The sequence below is a fragment of the Osmia bicornis genome, chromosome 8, assembly GCF_907164935.1.
Source record: "Osmia bicornis bicornis chromosome 8, iOsmBic2.1, whole genome shotgun sequence".
Classification (NCBI taxonomy): domain Eukaryota; kingdom Metazoa; phylum Arthropoda; class Insecta; order Hymenoptera; family Megachilidae; genus Osmia; species Osmia bicornis.
The window spans coordinates 8,788,456-8,805,776 of NC_060223.1; the positions used below are offsets into that span (position 1 = coordinate 8,788,456).

Below are 17,321 nucleotides of genomic sequence, written 5' to 3' on the forward strand. Positions count from 1 at the left end.
TCGAATTCTGGTTCAATGAAACTTATTCCCCTTTGCTGACACCCGCCACCACCAATCCCCCCCTCTCGCTACAGCCAACCTTTCGACCCTCCTCTGCCCTTTGGCGGTCGTAATCGCGCTCGTACCAACCCCTAAGATCCTACGGACCTTCTACCATCGCATCTGGACATCTTTGAATCTTACCCGTGATAACGTTTCCGGGTGGAATACGAAGGTTCTATGGGTACAAAACTGAAATTCGATGGGGGTAGAAGCTTTAATCAAGAGTTAGGACAAAGCGAAGATGCCGATGACTCGATCGATCGTGCCAGGCAGAAGAGACAACCAAGGGTTGCTTCCATTACTTCAGATATCTAACTTATCAACAGAAACGACAAGTTGAACTTCGTGGAAAGTACCACAGTTTTGGTTCGTGTCGCTACTACCATTAGTTAGGGAACCCTATAGATCAGTGGATATACTTCCAGGGAAATTTTGCGGATCTACATTCTCCCCTACTTGTTCTTCTTTTGTGTATGTACTCGTTAACTTATCATAAACTCTACGAATGATTGTTAGTGATGGAATAGCAAGAATCAGGTAGTCGCAGGGTTTATCTGTACTATAGAGACCCATGGAAAGTGGTAGATGACCGAAAGGTGGATGGTAGAGCCTAGGTCACATTGCTAGAGTAAGTAGTAGAGTATACTAGCGCCAGTAGGAACAGTCCCTTAGCTCTTACTTGTGTAAAGTCAGATAGCACCATAATCCCTCCATATCAGTCCAATGTTCTAGAGCTAGTATACTCTACTAATGTAACCATCCCTATCAATATCCTTCCCCAAACATGTCTAACCTGCTAGTAGCTTTACTGCTATAATCCTAAGATCCCTTACTCTTGCCCTTATTGCTCCCCTCGAGTTCCTTAAAATAAACACACTAATTGAGCACTCCTAATCACGACGTACACCATTGCTGTCCAAAATTTCCCCCTTGAGACAGTGGTCTTATCAGCTAGTCTTCCTCTACTTATATCACCATTTCTGACCCCGAAGCTTATCTCGTGACAAACCTTAACACCCTGCAGTTACAGTAGGGCATCTCATAGCCAGGTCTGACGATAGGGTCGCGCGAAAAAGAGGATGTGGAGCAGAGAATCAATGGGATTATTCACGTAGTCTCACGTGTACAGAAAATAGGGTTTCGATGTCGCCACTTCCTTCTACGTTTTCAGCATTTTATTACAAGAATATAGTATAAACTTTCGCTCGATAGTGTGTATGTGTATACGTATGCATGTGGATGTCAACATGTACCTGTATGCATGTAGGTAGATATGTATGCGCGTGTTTGTGATTTTGGTGTGTACGCGTGCTTTCATCACGCGTGAATCTTGTTTCATTTTTTTTTTCCTTTTTTTTTTTATACATATAGAATCTCGCGTTACTATTTCTTACTGTTCCTGTGGAAACCCACCCCCTCCGTAGCATCACCATCGACCCCCGGACGCAGGCCACGATAGTCATAGCTTTCTTCGATAGTTGATCGATATACGTATAATAATATATCTTGCGTTTAATTCTTACGTTTACCTTATCTCCGCTAAATTGTTACTCTATATATATGTATATATATAGGTATATCTTCTGTGTCTGTTTTGTATGTCTGTGTCTGGGTTTTTCATTTTTTTTGTTTTTTCTTTTTTCTTTTGTTCACGTTACTGGAAACATACTTGGCAAATTCACGTCTAATAGTTACAACGAAGCAGTGTTTTTTTTTTATCTTGTTCTTCTCTTTTACCTTTCTCGTTTTTTTTTTTTGTTCCGTTCATTCATCCTCTGTCTCGTTCACTCGTTCTCTTGCACTCATTCTATCTCTCTTTCGATCTTAAAGATCTGCTCGAATCGATCATATTTTTTTTCTTTCTTTTTTTAATTGATATGTCAGTGAGTTCTTATCCTCTTAACAGCGTAGTTCCAACTCGTCCCAGGGAAAGCGTAGTTAAATGCGAACGCCAATCGTCCCCGTCGTTCGCCACGGGGTTATTTCCAGCTATTAGCTGTAAAAATCGGTTAGAAAATCGTCAGTTTTGGAAGGATATTCTTAACGTTTCGCTATTTGGGAAATGGGTTAAGTCCACGTTCGAATATATTTTTCATCTTCACATAGAGAAACTTGATCTTGAAATTTTTCGAAATTATTGGAGGTTCCTAAAATAATAATTTCGCCAAATTACGACAGTCTACCATTGTAGTTGCGACTACAACCGTAGAGGTATAAAATTAGTCTCTGTACAACATCAAAGCACTGTACCCAATGGACTTTCCCGTTTCCCTTAGAAAGCAACGCGAACACCCTTTCATACCTTTGTAATATATGTCTCTATTCATCGTCGGGCAGTTCTTCGGTCCCTGAAGAGCAAGAAGTTCGACACAATTAGCACCTGATTGTACAGTTCAAAGCTCACGGTCTCTTTCTCTCGTGTCGGTTCTTTTATTTTTTCATCTATGCGCATTTGTATATCGTACCTGAACATTAAAGTCGATGTTCGTTCGAACGGGACGATGATGAAGCGGTTGCGGAGGTCTGAAGTTATTCCCAAGCGGCGCGTTCGGATGATCCTTGTCCCCTTGCATTAATTGTCGCAGAGCGAGAAGCTGAAATGATAAACAAGAGAACGAATTCGATGAATAAGTGATTTGTTTTTTTTCATCTTTTCACGTTTTCATCGTATATTTAGATTCTTCGTTTCGTCTTCGAATTAAATTACATCAATCAAATGGTGCTAAATACAGAAGGTTTGTTAGCAGTTTTCATTTTTAGTTTCAACGGAAAAGCAATCAATTTTCGTGAAACTTTCAAGCGAACCGACAAAACGAGCGCAAACAATGAATCAAAAAGTTTCACGAACGAAACTGATTTATCCCAAGCGGTATCGATTACTTTTTGATCGATGATTTCGTCGAGTTTCTGGCGGTGAAACGCAACCATAGGGATGCATTTTTAATAAATTTAGCTAGGAAAGCAACGGTGGCGTGCGAGGAATTATACTTGCTAAAGCGGAGATTTCGTGGCTAGTATTTTTCGGGACCGACTAGCCTGAACGACATCAAAGGGATGCAAAATAAGCGAGCACACAATGTGTTGTTCGTTACGTCGAGAAAAAAGAGAGAAATAAAAAATAAAAGTCCGCGAGGGAAACCACGATGCTGCGGTGCGACGCGTGTATCGAATATTTTAAAGCTTATCGCACCCTGTTTAAAGTGAAAACACATTCAGAGTGATCCATATTTATGCAAGATTTTCTTCCAACTGCAATCTCGTTAGAGAAAAAAGGAACTTATATACATTTTAACGTGGAATGCAAAATTCTCTCCAACATTTTTAAAAAAATTCTAATTCGTTATTTCTAGCGGAAATCAATATTTTTCATCCCTTTTTCCATTCGATAAAATAACATTAAATATTATCCGATATTCGGCGGATAAAACACGTCCGGTCTCTGTTCGATTCGAGTAATATTAAAATAGGAAGGCAGAATCGTAAATAAGCGACGACGTGGTACGACAGGGTTTTTTGATTTTCGAGAACGCGAGCGGAAATCGGACGCATGTAAACGATCCATTTGGCTGATTGATCCGCTGCCAGATATCCATTATGCCGCGAATGAAAATGCCATCCGTCCACCGGCTGAAACGTTTTGAAAAATCATGCTCGAGATGCAATTGAGATTGCAGCCGCGTCATTTCCGCGAACGATGGATCGCTGGGACCGGCAAACGACAGCCGGCGCATCGTTCAAAAAATCGTTTACACTGCCAGTAAATTATTTTTCCATTTCGGTGTTTACGGTATTTCCTTTTGTCAGATTGTAAAAAAAAATTTTCAATTACCACGCTGAATATCCCAGAAACACGATCAATTATTTCGCATAGCAACAGCAGGAAAGTTATTTGAAAACAAAATTGCTATCGATTCGATTAATTTACTGAACTCGATCGTTGTTTCATCGACTGTAATTCGGGGAAACGGTGAAAATGAACGAGGAATGAGGAGAGAAAAAAAAACGCATTAAGACATCAAGAGCACGTGATCCCGTGACGATAAAGAACCCACGTAAACCAATTTCCTCGGGGCCGTGCGTGCTAGCGAGATTCTAACTTGCCCCTGGCCACGCGAAATCGTTAAAAGAACATCAGAAAGTACTTTCGTGCGTGAGCAACCGCGATTCTTCGCGTCCTCCATGGCCAGATACGATCCTCGTTAGTAACGTTTCAACGGAAACGAAATAAAAAGAATTCCAGGCTGAAGGACCAACTTCGTATTGCATCCACCTGACAGATGCACCAATTCTCCAAATGGAACTTGCATTCTTTCTTTCCATGCGTCAACTTGTATCTTAATAGCGAAACGATTTCACGGCGCGAATTAGGGGGACTTATGATTGACCTATTCTACTTAAAAAAATGAGGATTTCATTTCTACGCGTTTCGATTGGCAAGGCGAGAACTAAACTTACATACGGTATTCGATACGGTAGAAACCGTGGCGTGGATTAATGAAATAGGCATGATTGATTCCTCACCTGCTGCTTGGTGATGTATATCGGCTTGTTCAGGATGATCCACGTGGTGGTCTCGTGGCAGGCCGGCATAGTTGTGGAGCCGTCGTACGTCATGTAATATTTCGTGTCCGGCAAGAGTTCCCGCACCACGAAACGCTTAATCTCCATCGCCTGGCCTGCGTGCAAATCAGTTCGATCGATAACGTTTTAGATCCGACACGAGCACCGTGACGCGCATACCTATCCAATTAACATGGACGTTCCTATGCACATGCTTAATATCTACACTCGCGTGCAACGATGATTTTTTCTGTTTAAAAGAAAATCTGAAAGAATAGGAGAACTTTCTGTTGTTCTCTTACCAGGAAAAGACATCATTGCATCGCGGTGCTATTATTTTTATTATTTAAATTGGTATTAAGAATTTTAATTTCCTTAAATCACGTTCCGTTATCAGATTTTTAATTAACCGACGTAATTAATAGAACTTTTCAGGGACTAAAAAATGACACGATTTTCATTTCTTTATCTCTGTCGTTATTTTCATCGAAGCCCTTTCGCTCAGCAATTGAAACCAATTACTCGCAATTAATTTCAGTTCGTAGAGGAAGACGGTCGTGCAAACGATTTCAATTGAAATTTAACCCCCGAGTAGAATTTAATATCTGGAATCCTTTAACTTATTAACGTTCAATTTTCTTCTTAAATGCTTCCCTTTTTTGAGGCACATTGAAAGCTTGAAATTTGGAATTTGGCATTGCCTCACCTCCGTATCTGATTTTATCCAGCTGTTCAGTGAATATTCGTAGCTCAGGGTTCGAGAGATCTCCAACCTGAAAGGCAACCAGCAGATATCGCTTTCGATCTTTTTTTTTTCTCTCGTGAAAACTGACGTGAAAGATTAGTCGTGTACCTGAAGGAGAAGGGACACCGCCACGATGCCCTGCGCCCTGTGCAACGCATCCGAGAAATTGTTATACAGCTGCGAGTTGAATCCGAATATTTGTAGCTGTTAAAAGAAATCATTATAAATCATTTTTTTTATATATCCCATATAAAATTAGTACGGATATCCTGTATAAAGATAGGCACGTCGAGGAAAATGTTAGTGTGGTCGGTTACGAAGGTGTGGCCGTGTCTATAAATCGTCTTAGGGGATGAAATAGGGTATGTGAAGGGTGGTGGATACTAAGGGTGTAAAACATATTGCGTGATTTCAGACACCCTATCATTGGCCCCTTGAAATTTTAATAAAATTTTGTTGGCTTGTTCAAGGGTTGATGTAAGGGTTGAACGATCAGATCTTTCGTGAAAATTATAACTTGATGTATTTTAAATTTAATAATTGCATGTGATGGTTTTTAAAAAATCTAATCTTAGTTTATCGCGAAAGAAAAATTCAACTGTAAGATTTTCCACCGCGTCCGTGAAGCTTTTGTTTCATTTCTTTGTTCTTTCTGACAGCTTCGTGATATGATTAATTTTGCAGAATTATCAAGCATACATATCCACGCGTGAACTTTACACGTGTGTCGGTGTGTGTCCCACTTTACCCTAAAGCGTTCAAACTTTCGGCTATTAATAAATTTCTAGCAGGCAAATATCGCAAAATGAGGCTGATGGAAGATTGGAAATTTCACGTTGAAAATATCTTCAAATAAGGTCGATCGAATACGAAAAGTGAATTAGTAACAAAATGATGATAAATCGATCAATTTCACTTTCGGTTACGAATACCTTAAAATTATTTCAGACGATTAACAGACATCAAAATTATTCCCTTGAAACGAATTTAAAACGAGAAAGTTGCTTATCGATTATCAGAAGAAACTTTTCATATTGGCAAAGTTTCATGTATATGTAATTTTTCTTTTTTCAAGGCAACTTTTTCTTCCCCTTGGTTGCACTCAACACACTGTATCAGCTCAGAAAAACTATTAAAGGCTATACGTTTCACGCCACATATATCTCAAATTCTATACTAGTAACCTAGTTCGCTAGTCTGACCTAGTTAAGAGATTAATACCTGAAACTGGTGGAAAAATAGAAACGGCACGGCTTTCACGTTAATCAGCTACGCTTACGTGATCGAGTAAATAAAAATCGTTCGTTCTTTTAATGAAACCGGCACAGGAATCCGGATAGATTTCCTATCTGGGAGTATTTGGATGGATATAGTCGAAAGGATCAATAATCGTACTTCTATCAGGGTTGCTTTTAGATAGAAGGGTGATTATCTTGAGTAGCTGATTTAAAGATTACCTGAAATTACAACCCTCGAAGATCTTCTTTGTACAATGTGCTAATTTTACCTTTATCAGACACCTATCAAATTCTTCGTCTATTATAAATTTTGCTTCTTAAAATGAAAATCTTTTTAAAAGATAAAGCGATTCTCAGAATAGAAATTTTGTTAGAATAAATCAATTTTCCAAGATGCAGACGAAGTTAAATAATTCAAAGTTCTGTAAAGATAGGAATTCTTGTTGGATGGATCATCTGCAATACCATCTTTCTCACAAGTTTTCGTATAACTTATTCGTCTAAATGTATATGTACACTTTCTCATCTGAATCACGATAAAATTATTCGACAACCATGCTCGCGTTCGATACGAGAATAAATATAACGTACCTCCGCCGGAAAGGCATGCCCATCGACGGTATGCTCGCTACCGGTCCGATCGTCCAGTCCAAAGTGCAGATGGATCTCGTGGAACTGATAACGATAACTGAGAGGTCCCCCAGATATGTTAACCGGATGTCGCGTATCGTTGTCCACCGCGAACACCACACTGTGACCTGTGTTGGCGAGAACACCACCGACCCTGTGCTTGTCCAGGTGAAGGGGTTGTAGATTCGGGTCGAAGAGTAGCCTGGATGGTTCCAGGTTCACCGGTGATTGTCGTCTGCCCTTGTGACACAGCCACCATTCCGGATTGATGAGACCCCAGAAGCCAGGACCTTTCGAACCGAGCCGATTAAACAGTCGAACGCGGCTTTCGAGCATCGATTAACGCGCCCACCCTTGAGACTACTAACAAGTTCGAAACGAAGTTTCCAGCAGACTAAACCCCGGGATTAGCAGGCAAAGGAGACGGCCCGGTGGGTGGCATGAAATTATTCAAGAAGGGAAGTAAGTTCGAGATGCAAGTTTACGATTCAACGAAACGGGACACGATTAGGAGACTGGCAGGGTTGAAACGTATTTTGCTGGATGCTTCAATTTGAAACACACTGGTTGATGATCTCTTAACTTCGATGTTATCTGCTTAGGCTACTTGATAATGAAATAAATAAAAGAAGCTGGGATGGCCAGCGAATTTATCACCCCTCTGCTCGGTGGTCTGATAAACCATCCCATAATAATTAATATGTAATCTGTACATCGATACATAATTAAGGGGAGAAAGTATGGGATTCCTTACCGGAAATACCGTCATAGGTCCACCATTCTTCCCAGCTGACGGGCCTAGATTCTGCAAATAGTTCATTATCAAGAATCCGTGCAACATCATTTAGGCGACAGCAGTCCTTAACCCAGAACTAGTTGCCGCAAGTCAAGTGGCAAGGATATTCGGCCACACTTCACCGAATAACGAGCTACTCGTCTCAATTATACACTTTCTTACAACAGTCCGCTCGAAAGCAATTGGCCCACTCAAGGTCATCTTCCCATTCTACCCTTAGAGACAATATCACGCGAATGAATCCTCCCTTAATCATCTTCCTTTATGCTTTTCTGCATGTACGTCAAATTAAAAGTTATTTTAAAAAATGATGAAGCATTTCGACCCGAATCCCTTGAAAGGACTCTAAACCATTTGTACCAAGTTTATTCCTTGATAACGGAGAGAGTCAGTCAGTTAACTTCAAGCAGACTGTACCTATTTCTGATGGGAATTTTTTAAAACCTGGCGTATAAAAGCAAAGAAGGTTAAGGACCACTGGTACAAAGTACGAAAGGTAACCATAAAAGTACCTTGTATCAAAACGATCACAAACACTCCCCAGACGCCCAGGAAGACGGAACTGAATGGGGCCATTCCTTGCGCTGCGCGATCTTCGTCAATTGCACATCATTCGGCTCAATTCTACAAAGCAAAGAAACGAAAAACACGATTCTAGTCGATCCTCGAAGACACGTGTTCGCGAATCATCCACGTGACCGTACAACCCTGTTCCGAAGTTGGGTCTTTGTAGCGTAAGATCGATCAACCGCGGAGACAACAGTGGGGATCAACGTGATCCGAACTCCGCGAGAACTTTTCCACCCCCGCAAAGACAAAGAAAGAAAGTTTCGTAGAAACGACAACGACAACGGAGTAAGGACGATCGATCGACGAGCACGCAGGAATGCCAGGACGAGTAGACTTTTAATTATCAACGGTCACGCGAACCTGTTCGATCCGAGGATCGCAACAGTAGGAACGATAGGCTACTGAACCTAGGCCAACCGTACTACTCGAGGCCGACATGTGTAGCAGCCGATAAGGGTGACTCTTCTAGAAGAAAGAAAAGACAAATCTGCAGTCATCTTTGTCGTGGAGGACGCTCGAAAGGGGGCGGGGTTGCTCCTCGACTACCCCCTCTACTCTGGCCCATTCTGTGTGAAGTCCACTCCACCCCATTGCACGCCGCGGCTGTATTCTTAGGTCAGGAAAACTCGAGTAGACACCCTTGGAAAGTCGATCGATCGATACGATCCGATCCGATCTTTGTGGATATCGTAGCCACCGGATCGGCAGAACGTGGCGAGTGTCTCTAACCTACACTGGCGTACAAGATAAGAGGCACTCCGAGTGCGATGACTCGGCTCTCCAACATCTGCTCCCTCGTTTTTCTTTCGCTAGAACACCATTCCGTCACGTTTCTTCCTCGAATTCGACCGTCTAGTTAAGTTTCACCGCGTGCAAATTGCTTCTTTCCTTTACACGGATCTCTACTCTGAACGCGCTTTGACGAATCTCGCGTGAAGAAGTGCGGTAACGCCGGTGAACCGCGTCTCTCTCCTCGCGTCTAGTCGCTTCGGTTTTTAATTAGACTCGATTCGGAACCATCGATCGATCTCATCGGATTTATTACCAACTTTCGCGTCCCCGTCTCGTCGACGGTGTCTAATCGAGCGAGAAGGCATCAACGAGCCTTCCTCTCTCTTCGATCGTTTCACTCGAAAGCAATTATAGAACCGGCAGGATTTTCGATTTCGATGGAGCTTCAATCGTGCTCGAAATAGCATCGTTTGATTCCCGATTACTTTCGGACCTGAGGGTTAACACTACTTTAGATTCTTTTTTTTTTCATCGTTCGTCGAGATGAATTTAAGCGTGCGATCGAAAGAACGAAAGAGAATAATTATTCCATCTTACCACTAGCAGAGTGCAACGACTCGACTCACGGTTCCCGCTCCTGCGTCGACTCGTCCCATGGACACCGTCTAGATGCTTCAGTTCGATCCTTAATCCTTCTACCTATCCTAATCCTTGACCAACCCGTAGAATTATCACCGAATCGAAGGTACACATTAGCCCCGTACACACACTCCCGCATATACACAAGTTTCGGAGGGTGACAGTGTCCTGTCAGAGCGGAGATGAGCCGAGTCGGTGCCGTTCGAGCGTGACGATACCCTAGAAGGGGGATATACGTTGCTGGTACTAGAACCGAGTTGACCCCGATCGAATAGTTGCTGCTGTCCTATCCCCTGGCTTGACCAGGAATCGCGCGAACGTAACGGAAGCGGAAAAAGCGCGAACGAGCCGCCAGGAGGAGAGACAGAGGCGAGCCGCGTAGGGTCGGTCGGCCGCGAGTGACTGGTGGGAGAGGACGAGCGTGCGAATCGATCGGCAAAACGCGCGATGCGATGGTGCGGCCAAAATTTCGCGTGACAAGTAAACGGGTATGGCTCCTGCGCGAAATCAATAAACGACGATCGACGAAGGACCTGAAGCAACTGGACAGAAATCCTGGCACACCGGGATGCCGTGTTGCCTGTGGCGTGCAACCCCTAGCCAGCCGGAAGCGTTTCTTTCGGCCGATACTGACCGTGGACGACGAAAAGGACCACGTCGCCTTGCTTCTCCTTCCTTCTTCTTCTTCTTATTCTTCTTCAACCGCCTCCTCCTCTCGCTTCTTCGCCGGCAGCACACCACTTAGCCACCACTTGTACGTTACGCCAGCAGACACCACCGAATCCCGGAACGAACGGACCACGCGAGTCAGTCAATGCGCCTCCACCAACGGCAGCAGCCTGATGACAGGCGAAACGCGAGCCAAGCAGCCTATTTTTTTTTTTTTTTTTCTCCTCTCCCTCACGGGATATACAGAATAATTTTGTTAAAAAGCGGTCTGCGCCTTGCGAAGGAACGACGAAGGAGGAACGACTGCCCTATGAGACCAGTGTATACGTTCCTCCTTCTCCCTCTCTCCTCCACCCTCCGTCTGTCCTTCTCTGTCCCTCCCGTCACAAGCCGATCCGTACTCCATCTAGATCTCTGTCAGCCGTGTTCCGGAGGCTGATGGAACGCATGCGCGACCGCGTATCCTTTTCTCTCGCTCTTCCACCCTTCGTGAGCGGGCTAGTTCGAGCTCGTTCTCTCCTCCGGCCTCCGGCCCTCCTCGACGTTCACCAAGAGCCCACATCGATGCTTCCGGACACGGGCAACCAGCGTTTCGCGCCTCCACGCGCGCTTCCTCCGACTCCGACCATCCTCGTCCACCGGCAGGACGTCTGCGCACTTCTCGGCCCAGGACGAAGCGAAGCAAGGATGGTTCCTCGCCTCCTTCGGGACGAGGTACACCTGTGCCTCGCTAACTACTAGCGACCTACTCCAGACATTCTTTCGACCTAACGTTTCGCTTTCCAACCGTACGATTTTATTTATTTATATACCCTTGTTACGTTGTTATTTCAGAGAGGATAAAAAGAACAGAAATTTAACAAAAGCATCAATGGATGTTACAGTAATTGGATAATTAGAGTTGTTTGTTTCGAATCGACTGACCTAGTCTTTTCCCTAGCCACTCTGCGATGATCAGAGATTCTCTTTGAGGGAAATTAAATTGCTTACGAAACATTTTTCAACCCTCCTTTTACTTCGAGGGAAATGCTTCGAGTAGTTTATCCCGGAATTTGGTCAGACGTACCCCGTTTCACTCTTGTTTGGAATAATTAGCAATTTGATCGTTTAATTTAACTTCCGCGGGACGTTTCTACTTGAAGTAATTAACAACGTTATCGATCAAATCAATCGGGGGAACTGTTTTTTTATTTTACTCGACCGTTTGAAACAACGAAGTTAGGATAGTCGGAAACACGGAGTTGGAGAGAGTTACAGCTCGGAACAATTAACAACCTTGCTGTTAAATTTAGCCAGCTATTTTCTATTCCGCCTCTCATGTCGGCACAAAGGATTTTAAATAATTAACCAGGCTGATTGAACGTAGCCGGTTGAATTTCATTTGGAAACCCGAAGATCCGAGGTGATCGGTATACCAGTTACCGATCTCTTCGTTCCAGAGGCTATTCTAAGTTTCCTAGCTTCCACTTATTGTGTCACGGCTATTACTGTTCACCGACGTTCGAACAGTCGGGCTGATTAATTCGATCAATCGTCTCGCGTCATCCGATAGATGCAATTAATTACAGCCTCTTTAATCGCACGTTTTAATCTCAACAGCTCGGAATATAATTAAATGAAAACTTTCAGAACTTCCAACTCGAAGCCGTAAGTCTAAAGTCGTAAGTCGTAGATAAAAGGTAAAAGAAGAAAATGGTAATACGAGCAATCTAAAATATTATTTTACAAAATTGAACGAATCAAGCGACCATAAGGAAGAGATAAATTGACGAAAGGAATTTAAGTCAAAGTTAGTCCTGGCTTAGATCAATGATGTCCCTGATCTTTCGGAAAGGTCTATCGACGAGCGTGTCACGATATTAGGGTGTAATTTTAAGCTGATGCTTGGTGTTTCGCCAACGTAAGCAGCGCCACGTGACCAGGCAGGATCTCCAGCACGGATACACCGAAAAGCTCCTGACTGGTCGACTACGCGGAGCCGCTTATCGATTTTCAAAGCGGCATTGCCCGAAACGCCGCTTTCCAGGCCTCGTCGTTCCTCCGGTTCACCGTGCACCGACGTGAAATAGAAGAACCCTAACTCGATCATGCCCTTGGAATACCATGATACACCAACGTTCTTGAAGAGACTTCGAAATTGGTCAAAAAATGGTATACCCTGAGGAACGACGAATTTTTGGTACTTGAAGCTGATTTGATTAAGAAATTGATCGATTGATTATTCAGAATGATGATAGTCAACGAAGGATTCATTTTACTCTTCTCTTTTTTTTTTAATTCTGTGAGATGCATTTGCATAAAATGCAGGATGAATGTAAATGTGAAAAGCTGGTCGAAAAAAATCGATCGCACATAAGCCCTGCGAGAAAATCGTTGCGCCCCCTTAATCAGGAGCTCGTAGCCCCAATTACAAATGTCAGCACGTGACAGGGTAGGTGGTGACTAAAAGACTTCGCCCGTGTTTTTCAGCTTCATTAGAGATCGACATTTGCTCTGCCACAGGTTCAGACTTGTCTCAGTGACAGCAAAAAAGAATCTAGATTTTTCTTGATAATTGCAAATAACATACATCGAGTACGGTATTGTACTCGATAAAATGAAATAATTTTTGCAAGTTTTTGCATTTTTATCAAAGTTTCTATCATTAAATCAGGGCCAGGATTTTTTAATCCCCGATGAATCGGGAATAAGTTGGTGAAATGTAAAGAAATTGGTGGGCAGAAAAACGTTGGCATTTTCCAGAAGGAAAATCCTCGTTCCGACGTGAAACTTCGTCAATTTTAGCGAATCCCCAGGCATCGAGTTGAAGCAAGCAGTCGGTCGCGATAGCCATGCATCCGAATGTCTATGCACGCGGCTGCAACTGATTGCTCCCCCCCCCCCTTACTCTCACCCTCCCCATCCTTCCATCACTCCAGCACGAAGCTTGCTTGCTTGCTTGCTGGCCGACTAGATATTGAATTCACTGCGAAAACTTATGTTTGTTTTATTCATGCCGATGCGACGGGACAGCAATGATTATGGGTTATCGATGCTGTTCGACGTGACGGTCGCTTATGGCTATGCAAAAACCTCTGGCTAAATATTCTCACACGGGGAAGAAAAATTCGATGTTTGCCCAGCCATGGCGTTTTCCTGTCACGCCTTCGACATTCTGGCAATCGTAGGAGTGATGCAAACATTTCCATCCCGTATGAATAGTGTTACGAGGTATCTTAAAATACACGGTGAAATACGTATCTTCTCATAGCGAAGGGACATTCTACTTTTGTGTCGAGATTCTTCAACGAGGAAATATTTAAACTGGGATGGGAAAGGCACGAGATTCGAGGGGGTGGTATTGGATGTATTTGGAAAATTGATTGATCGGTACAGGGGTGTTTGGCAGGCTTTCAATACCGATAGACGGAGAAAGGAAATGCCTTTTTTTAACTTTACAAGGTTGGTTTAACAATGTTCTTGTTGGTCGTGTAAAATCAATGTTAAATCTCTCCACTATTTTAGTTGATATTATTATTTTCTAAACACGGAACGTACGTTGTTATGGCGCTCTTTAACATTTTACAAATACCTGAACGAAACTGTTATATACCGTACCGCTCCTCAAATTCCAGTAAATTTACAATAAAATTCTACCTCGATACGATACAACCGTCCTTTCTAGAATTTCCACGAACCAACAATTCATTGTTTTCGTATAAAAATCGAAGGAAGAGCGGCTGAAATCCGACGATAAAGTAAAAAAGAGGAAACTGAAAAGCAACGAGTTTCAGCTGAGACGGCAAAGGAAATTCCTCTTTGTTGAGAAGGTAAAAATAAAAATATCATCGTGTCCGATGGGAAAAACGAAGACTAGGTTCAATGTAAAGGCTTTCGGCGACAATAATGCGCTCTGTAACGAAGTAATGACAACGGATTATTGGCCGCGAAGGCAATATCCTGTCATCTGTTTCTGTTTCTCGCCACGAAATGGACGTACATTTTCCCCGGGCGTATCTTACAGGCAATATATCACGAGCTATCGACAACGCAGGCCCCGTGTAATTAAAGGGACGTCACTGCTTTTGGAAACACGCCCCAACTTTCCGCCCAAGGCATTTCCTCTTTTCTTTCTTTCCTTTTTTTCAACTACGGTTCCGAGGAAATTGTAAGTTTCGTTTTACCTCTTTGCCACTATTGGTTTTTCTTATTCTGTCATTGAAAAATAATCATTTTAAAATGGCAAAATTAATAACAGAATCATTAAAAAAATTAGTAAAGTATAAAAAATTTGCATATACATCTATACTTCCATGCTTTTATAAAGAATCCAAGAAGAGTAAGAAACTTTTGACGATTCTCTATCGCAAACCACGCTTTAGGCTGTTTTAATCTGATTCTCGGTTTCCCATCTCCCTTTTCTCTCGTCGCTGTACCACTAAGAACGGTCTAAAAAGAAAGTGAAAAAAAAGAAACGAGGAAAATTTGTTTTGACGAAGGAGATGCATTAGTGATGCAAATGTAGTTACGTCCGGAATTTTGACGTGACTTTCCGACAGAGAAAATTTTGGCTCGCTTTCAAATTGATCTATCTTTCATAGCGCATTGCAATAACTAAAAAAGAAGAAATACAGAATTTCGTCGAAGTGAATTTGATTTCCATCCAAATCACCATTTTGTGATTCGATAAACGTCACATGACAAAAGTTACATTCTTTTTTTTTTTGTTTTTTAAATCGACGTTTGAATTCGACGAACGTTTCCGCCGGAACTCGACCGGAACCATATATTTTTCCAACGAATTTCACCGGATCGACTTGACAGACTCTTGAATAAGGGACGGCGATCGTTAATTAGCGTTTCTATGGGTTGGCAGAAGTTGCCACTGAATAGATTTTAAGGTGCGGTTAATTTACCATGAATCTAATTTCAAGTTCTAATCGGATTTGAATTTAATTCACTCTTAATTTATATCTAATCCGCAGCTGTTCTAATTTCAATTTAATCCATAGACGCCGTGCTTATCGTCAACTCTAACTCCATATTAGTTTCATTTCAGAGACACCGTAAGTTAAGCTTTACCTAAGTCAAGTCTTCTCTTTAAACTTGCTATCAAGACCAAGGGGATGTCTATGAAAGGTTGCAACCCTAGATCCCACTTTCCAAAGTTCTCCCTTCTAAGACTTCCATTTACAATTAAAAATATTACATGAAATTCTTTTATCGTGACTCTTTTTCTTTACAATTGAAATTAACGTTTTGGATAGAGCTAAGTCACCATTGACCATACGTCGTCGAACAATTAAATGAAACCCAACGATCGTTACCAATGAACGAAACTCACCCTCTGATTTCTTTCACGAGGTACCATCTCTCCGTGTATTATGCAAAAGTTTTCAATGGTATACGACGTACATGGCCGCGCACAATCGTTAGTAGGGAAACTCAATACCAGCCAGCTCGTATTATCAACTCTATCCTCCGCGTATGTACGTACGTGTGTGTATATACACGTGTAACTTGACAAAGAATGCAACCACGAAAGCGAAATGCACAGGGCGCATAGAACGGCGGGCCGCAGACAAATGTCGATGGCGAGCAACAAGTGTCGAGGGGTCTTACTTCTGACAATGAGCAGAAAATCTGGCCGACTGGAATATACGAGGCGACCGACACGAGAAGTAACGAGAATTCGTCGTTAAATCTTACCACGTCCAGAATGAACCCAATTGTTCTCAAAGCACGAGAATAGATTATTCTTCGCAAGACAGTAATGTCGTAAATGGCAAATTATCCTTGGGCCAGTGAATTACAATGGACTCTCGTTATATCGCCACCAACGAGAGTGTAAAAGTGAAAAATTCTACCGTAAGGAGTCGTTCTTTTTTTTTCTCTCTCTCTCTCTCTCTCCTCTCGTTTTCATTTGAAAAAGTAGAACACAGTAATATCACGCGAGAGTATCATGAATCAACATACCGGTATCGTAATTGATAATTTGATAAGTGTCGCGCTTTCCGGCGAACCGTTTTGTCGTTTTTTCCGCTCGGTTACGCCGCGAATTTCGACCCCGTTTCTTATTACGTGCCTCCGTCACGTTTCCTAAGGAACCTCGATTGCTATCGCGATCAGATATCACGCTCCTCCAGCTGGTCGACATGAAACCATGGAACGTTGAATTTCTTTGCTGGACGATGAAGATTGGGGGGATATCAATGAGGTAATTGAGGCGTAGGAGGTCACCGATCACCAGAATCACGAATTTAATCTAATTGAGCGATTTAAACGGCAAAGAAGCTGCTTTTTCTTCTTTCTTTAAAGAACCCTTGATCAGCGTTTAATACATTAGAAAAATTTGTAAAATTTCATTAGTTTTTGAATCACGTCGCGTTCAATTATCCAGAGAAAGACCATTCGAAACGTAATCAATAAAATGAAAGATCCGACGACTTTAACGAAACTTGAAGAGTCTGGTAGGAAATAAAACCAGAAGGGAAGAATTATTGAATGGATGTCCCGACGGAAGTAACTTTACGAGAGCCGATGAATCTTGTGTCAAATGAAATGTGAAAAACTTGTCGAATAAAGGTCTCGCGTAATTTTACGAGAGCCAACGAGTTCTCCATCAAATGAAATGTGAAATAATCTCTGAATGAAACTGTTCTGCTCGAACGAGGCTTGATTTACGTGCAATACTGAAAGCACCCAGTTCTGGATAACCCAA

General features: G+C 42.4%; 1 protein-coding gene across 3 annotated transcripts; it reads right to left on the minus strand.

Annotated features, from left to right (window-relative positions):
* Positions 1 to 1,216: 1,216 nt before the first annotated feature.
* On the minus strand, positions 1,217 to 17,250 carry LOC114873722 (carbonic anhydrase-related protein 10). 3 transcript variants are annotated; one of them, XM_029182346.2, is made up of 10 exons: positions 10,587 to 17,250; positions 8,524 to 8,635; positions 7,970 to 8,020; positions 7,177 to 7,505; positions 5,456 to 5,551; positions 5,309 to 5,375; positions 4,564 to 4,718; positions 2,508 to 2,636; positions 2,345 to 2,390; positions 1,217 to 2,038 (listed from the first exon to the last, which is right to left on the minus strand). In XM_029182346.2, the coding sequence occupies exons 2-10, from the start codon at positions 8,585 to 8,587 to the stop codon at positions 2,022 to 2,024; spliced, it is 954 nt and encodes a 317-aa protein (XP_029038179.1). In that variant the 5' UTR covers positions 8,588 to 8,635; positions 10,587 to 17,250; the 3' UTR covers positions 1,217 to 2,021. The 3 variants fall into 3 exon arrangements, with proteins under 3 accessions (XP_029038179.1, XP_029038180.1, XP_046142676.1); XM_029182347.2 differs by lacking the exon at positions 10,587 to 17,250 and adding an exon at positions 9,911 to 10,570; XM_046286720.1 differs by lacking the exon at positions 10,587 to 17,250 and having other exon boundaries at positions 8,524 to 9,903.
* Positions 17,251 to 17,321: the final 71 nt, after the last annotated feature.

What these genes read in the sequence shown, in the direction of transcription:
- LOC114873722 (XM_029182346.2), bottom strand. Translation starts at nt 8,587, where the DNA reads ATGGCCCCATTCAGTTCCGTCTTCCTGGGCGTCTGGGGAGTGTTTGTG. An exon ending in GGCATGCCTTTCCGGCGGAG is followed by an intron (nt 5,552 to 7,176) that starts GTACGTTATATT and finishes TTCTTTTAACAG; the next exon opens with CTACAAATATTCGGATTCAA. An exon ending in GGATAAAATCAGATACGGAG is followed by an intron (nt 4,719 to 5,308) that starts GTGAGGCAATGC and finishes ATTTGCACGCAG; the next exon opens with GCCAGGCGATGGAGATTAAG.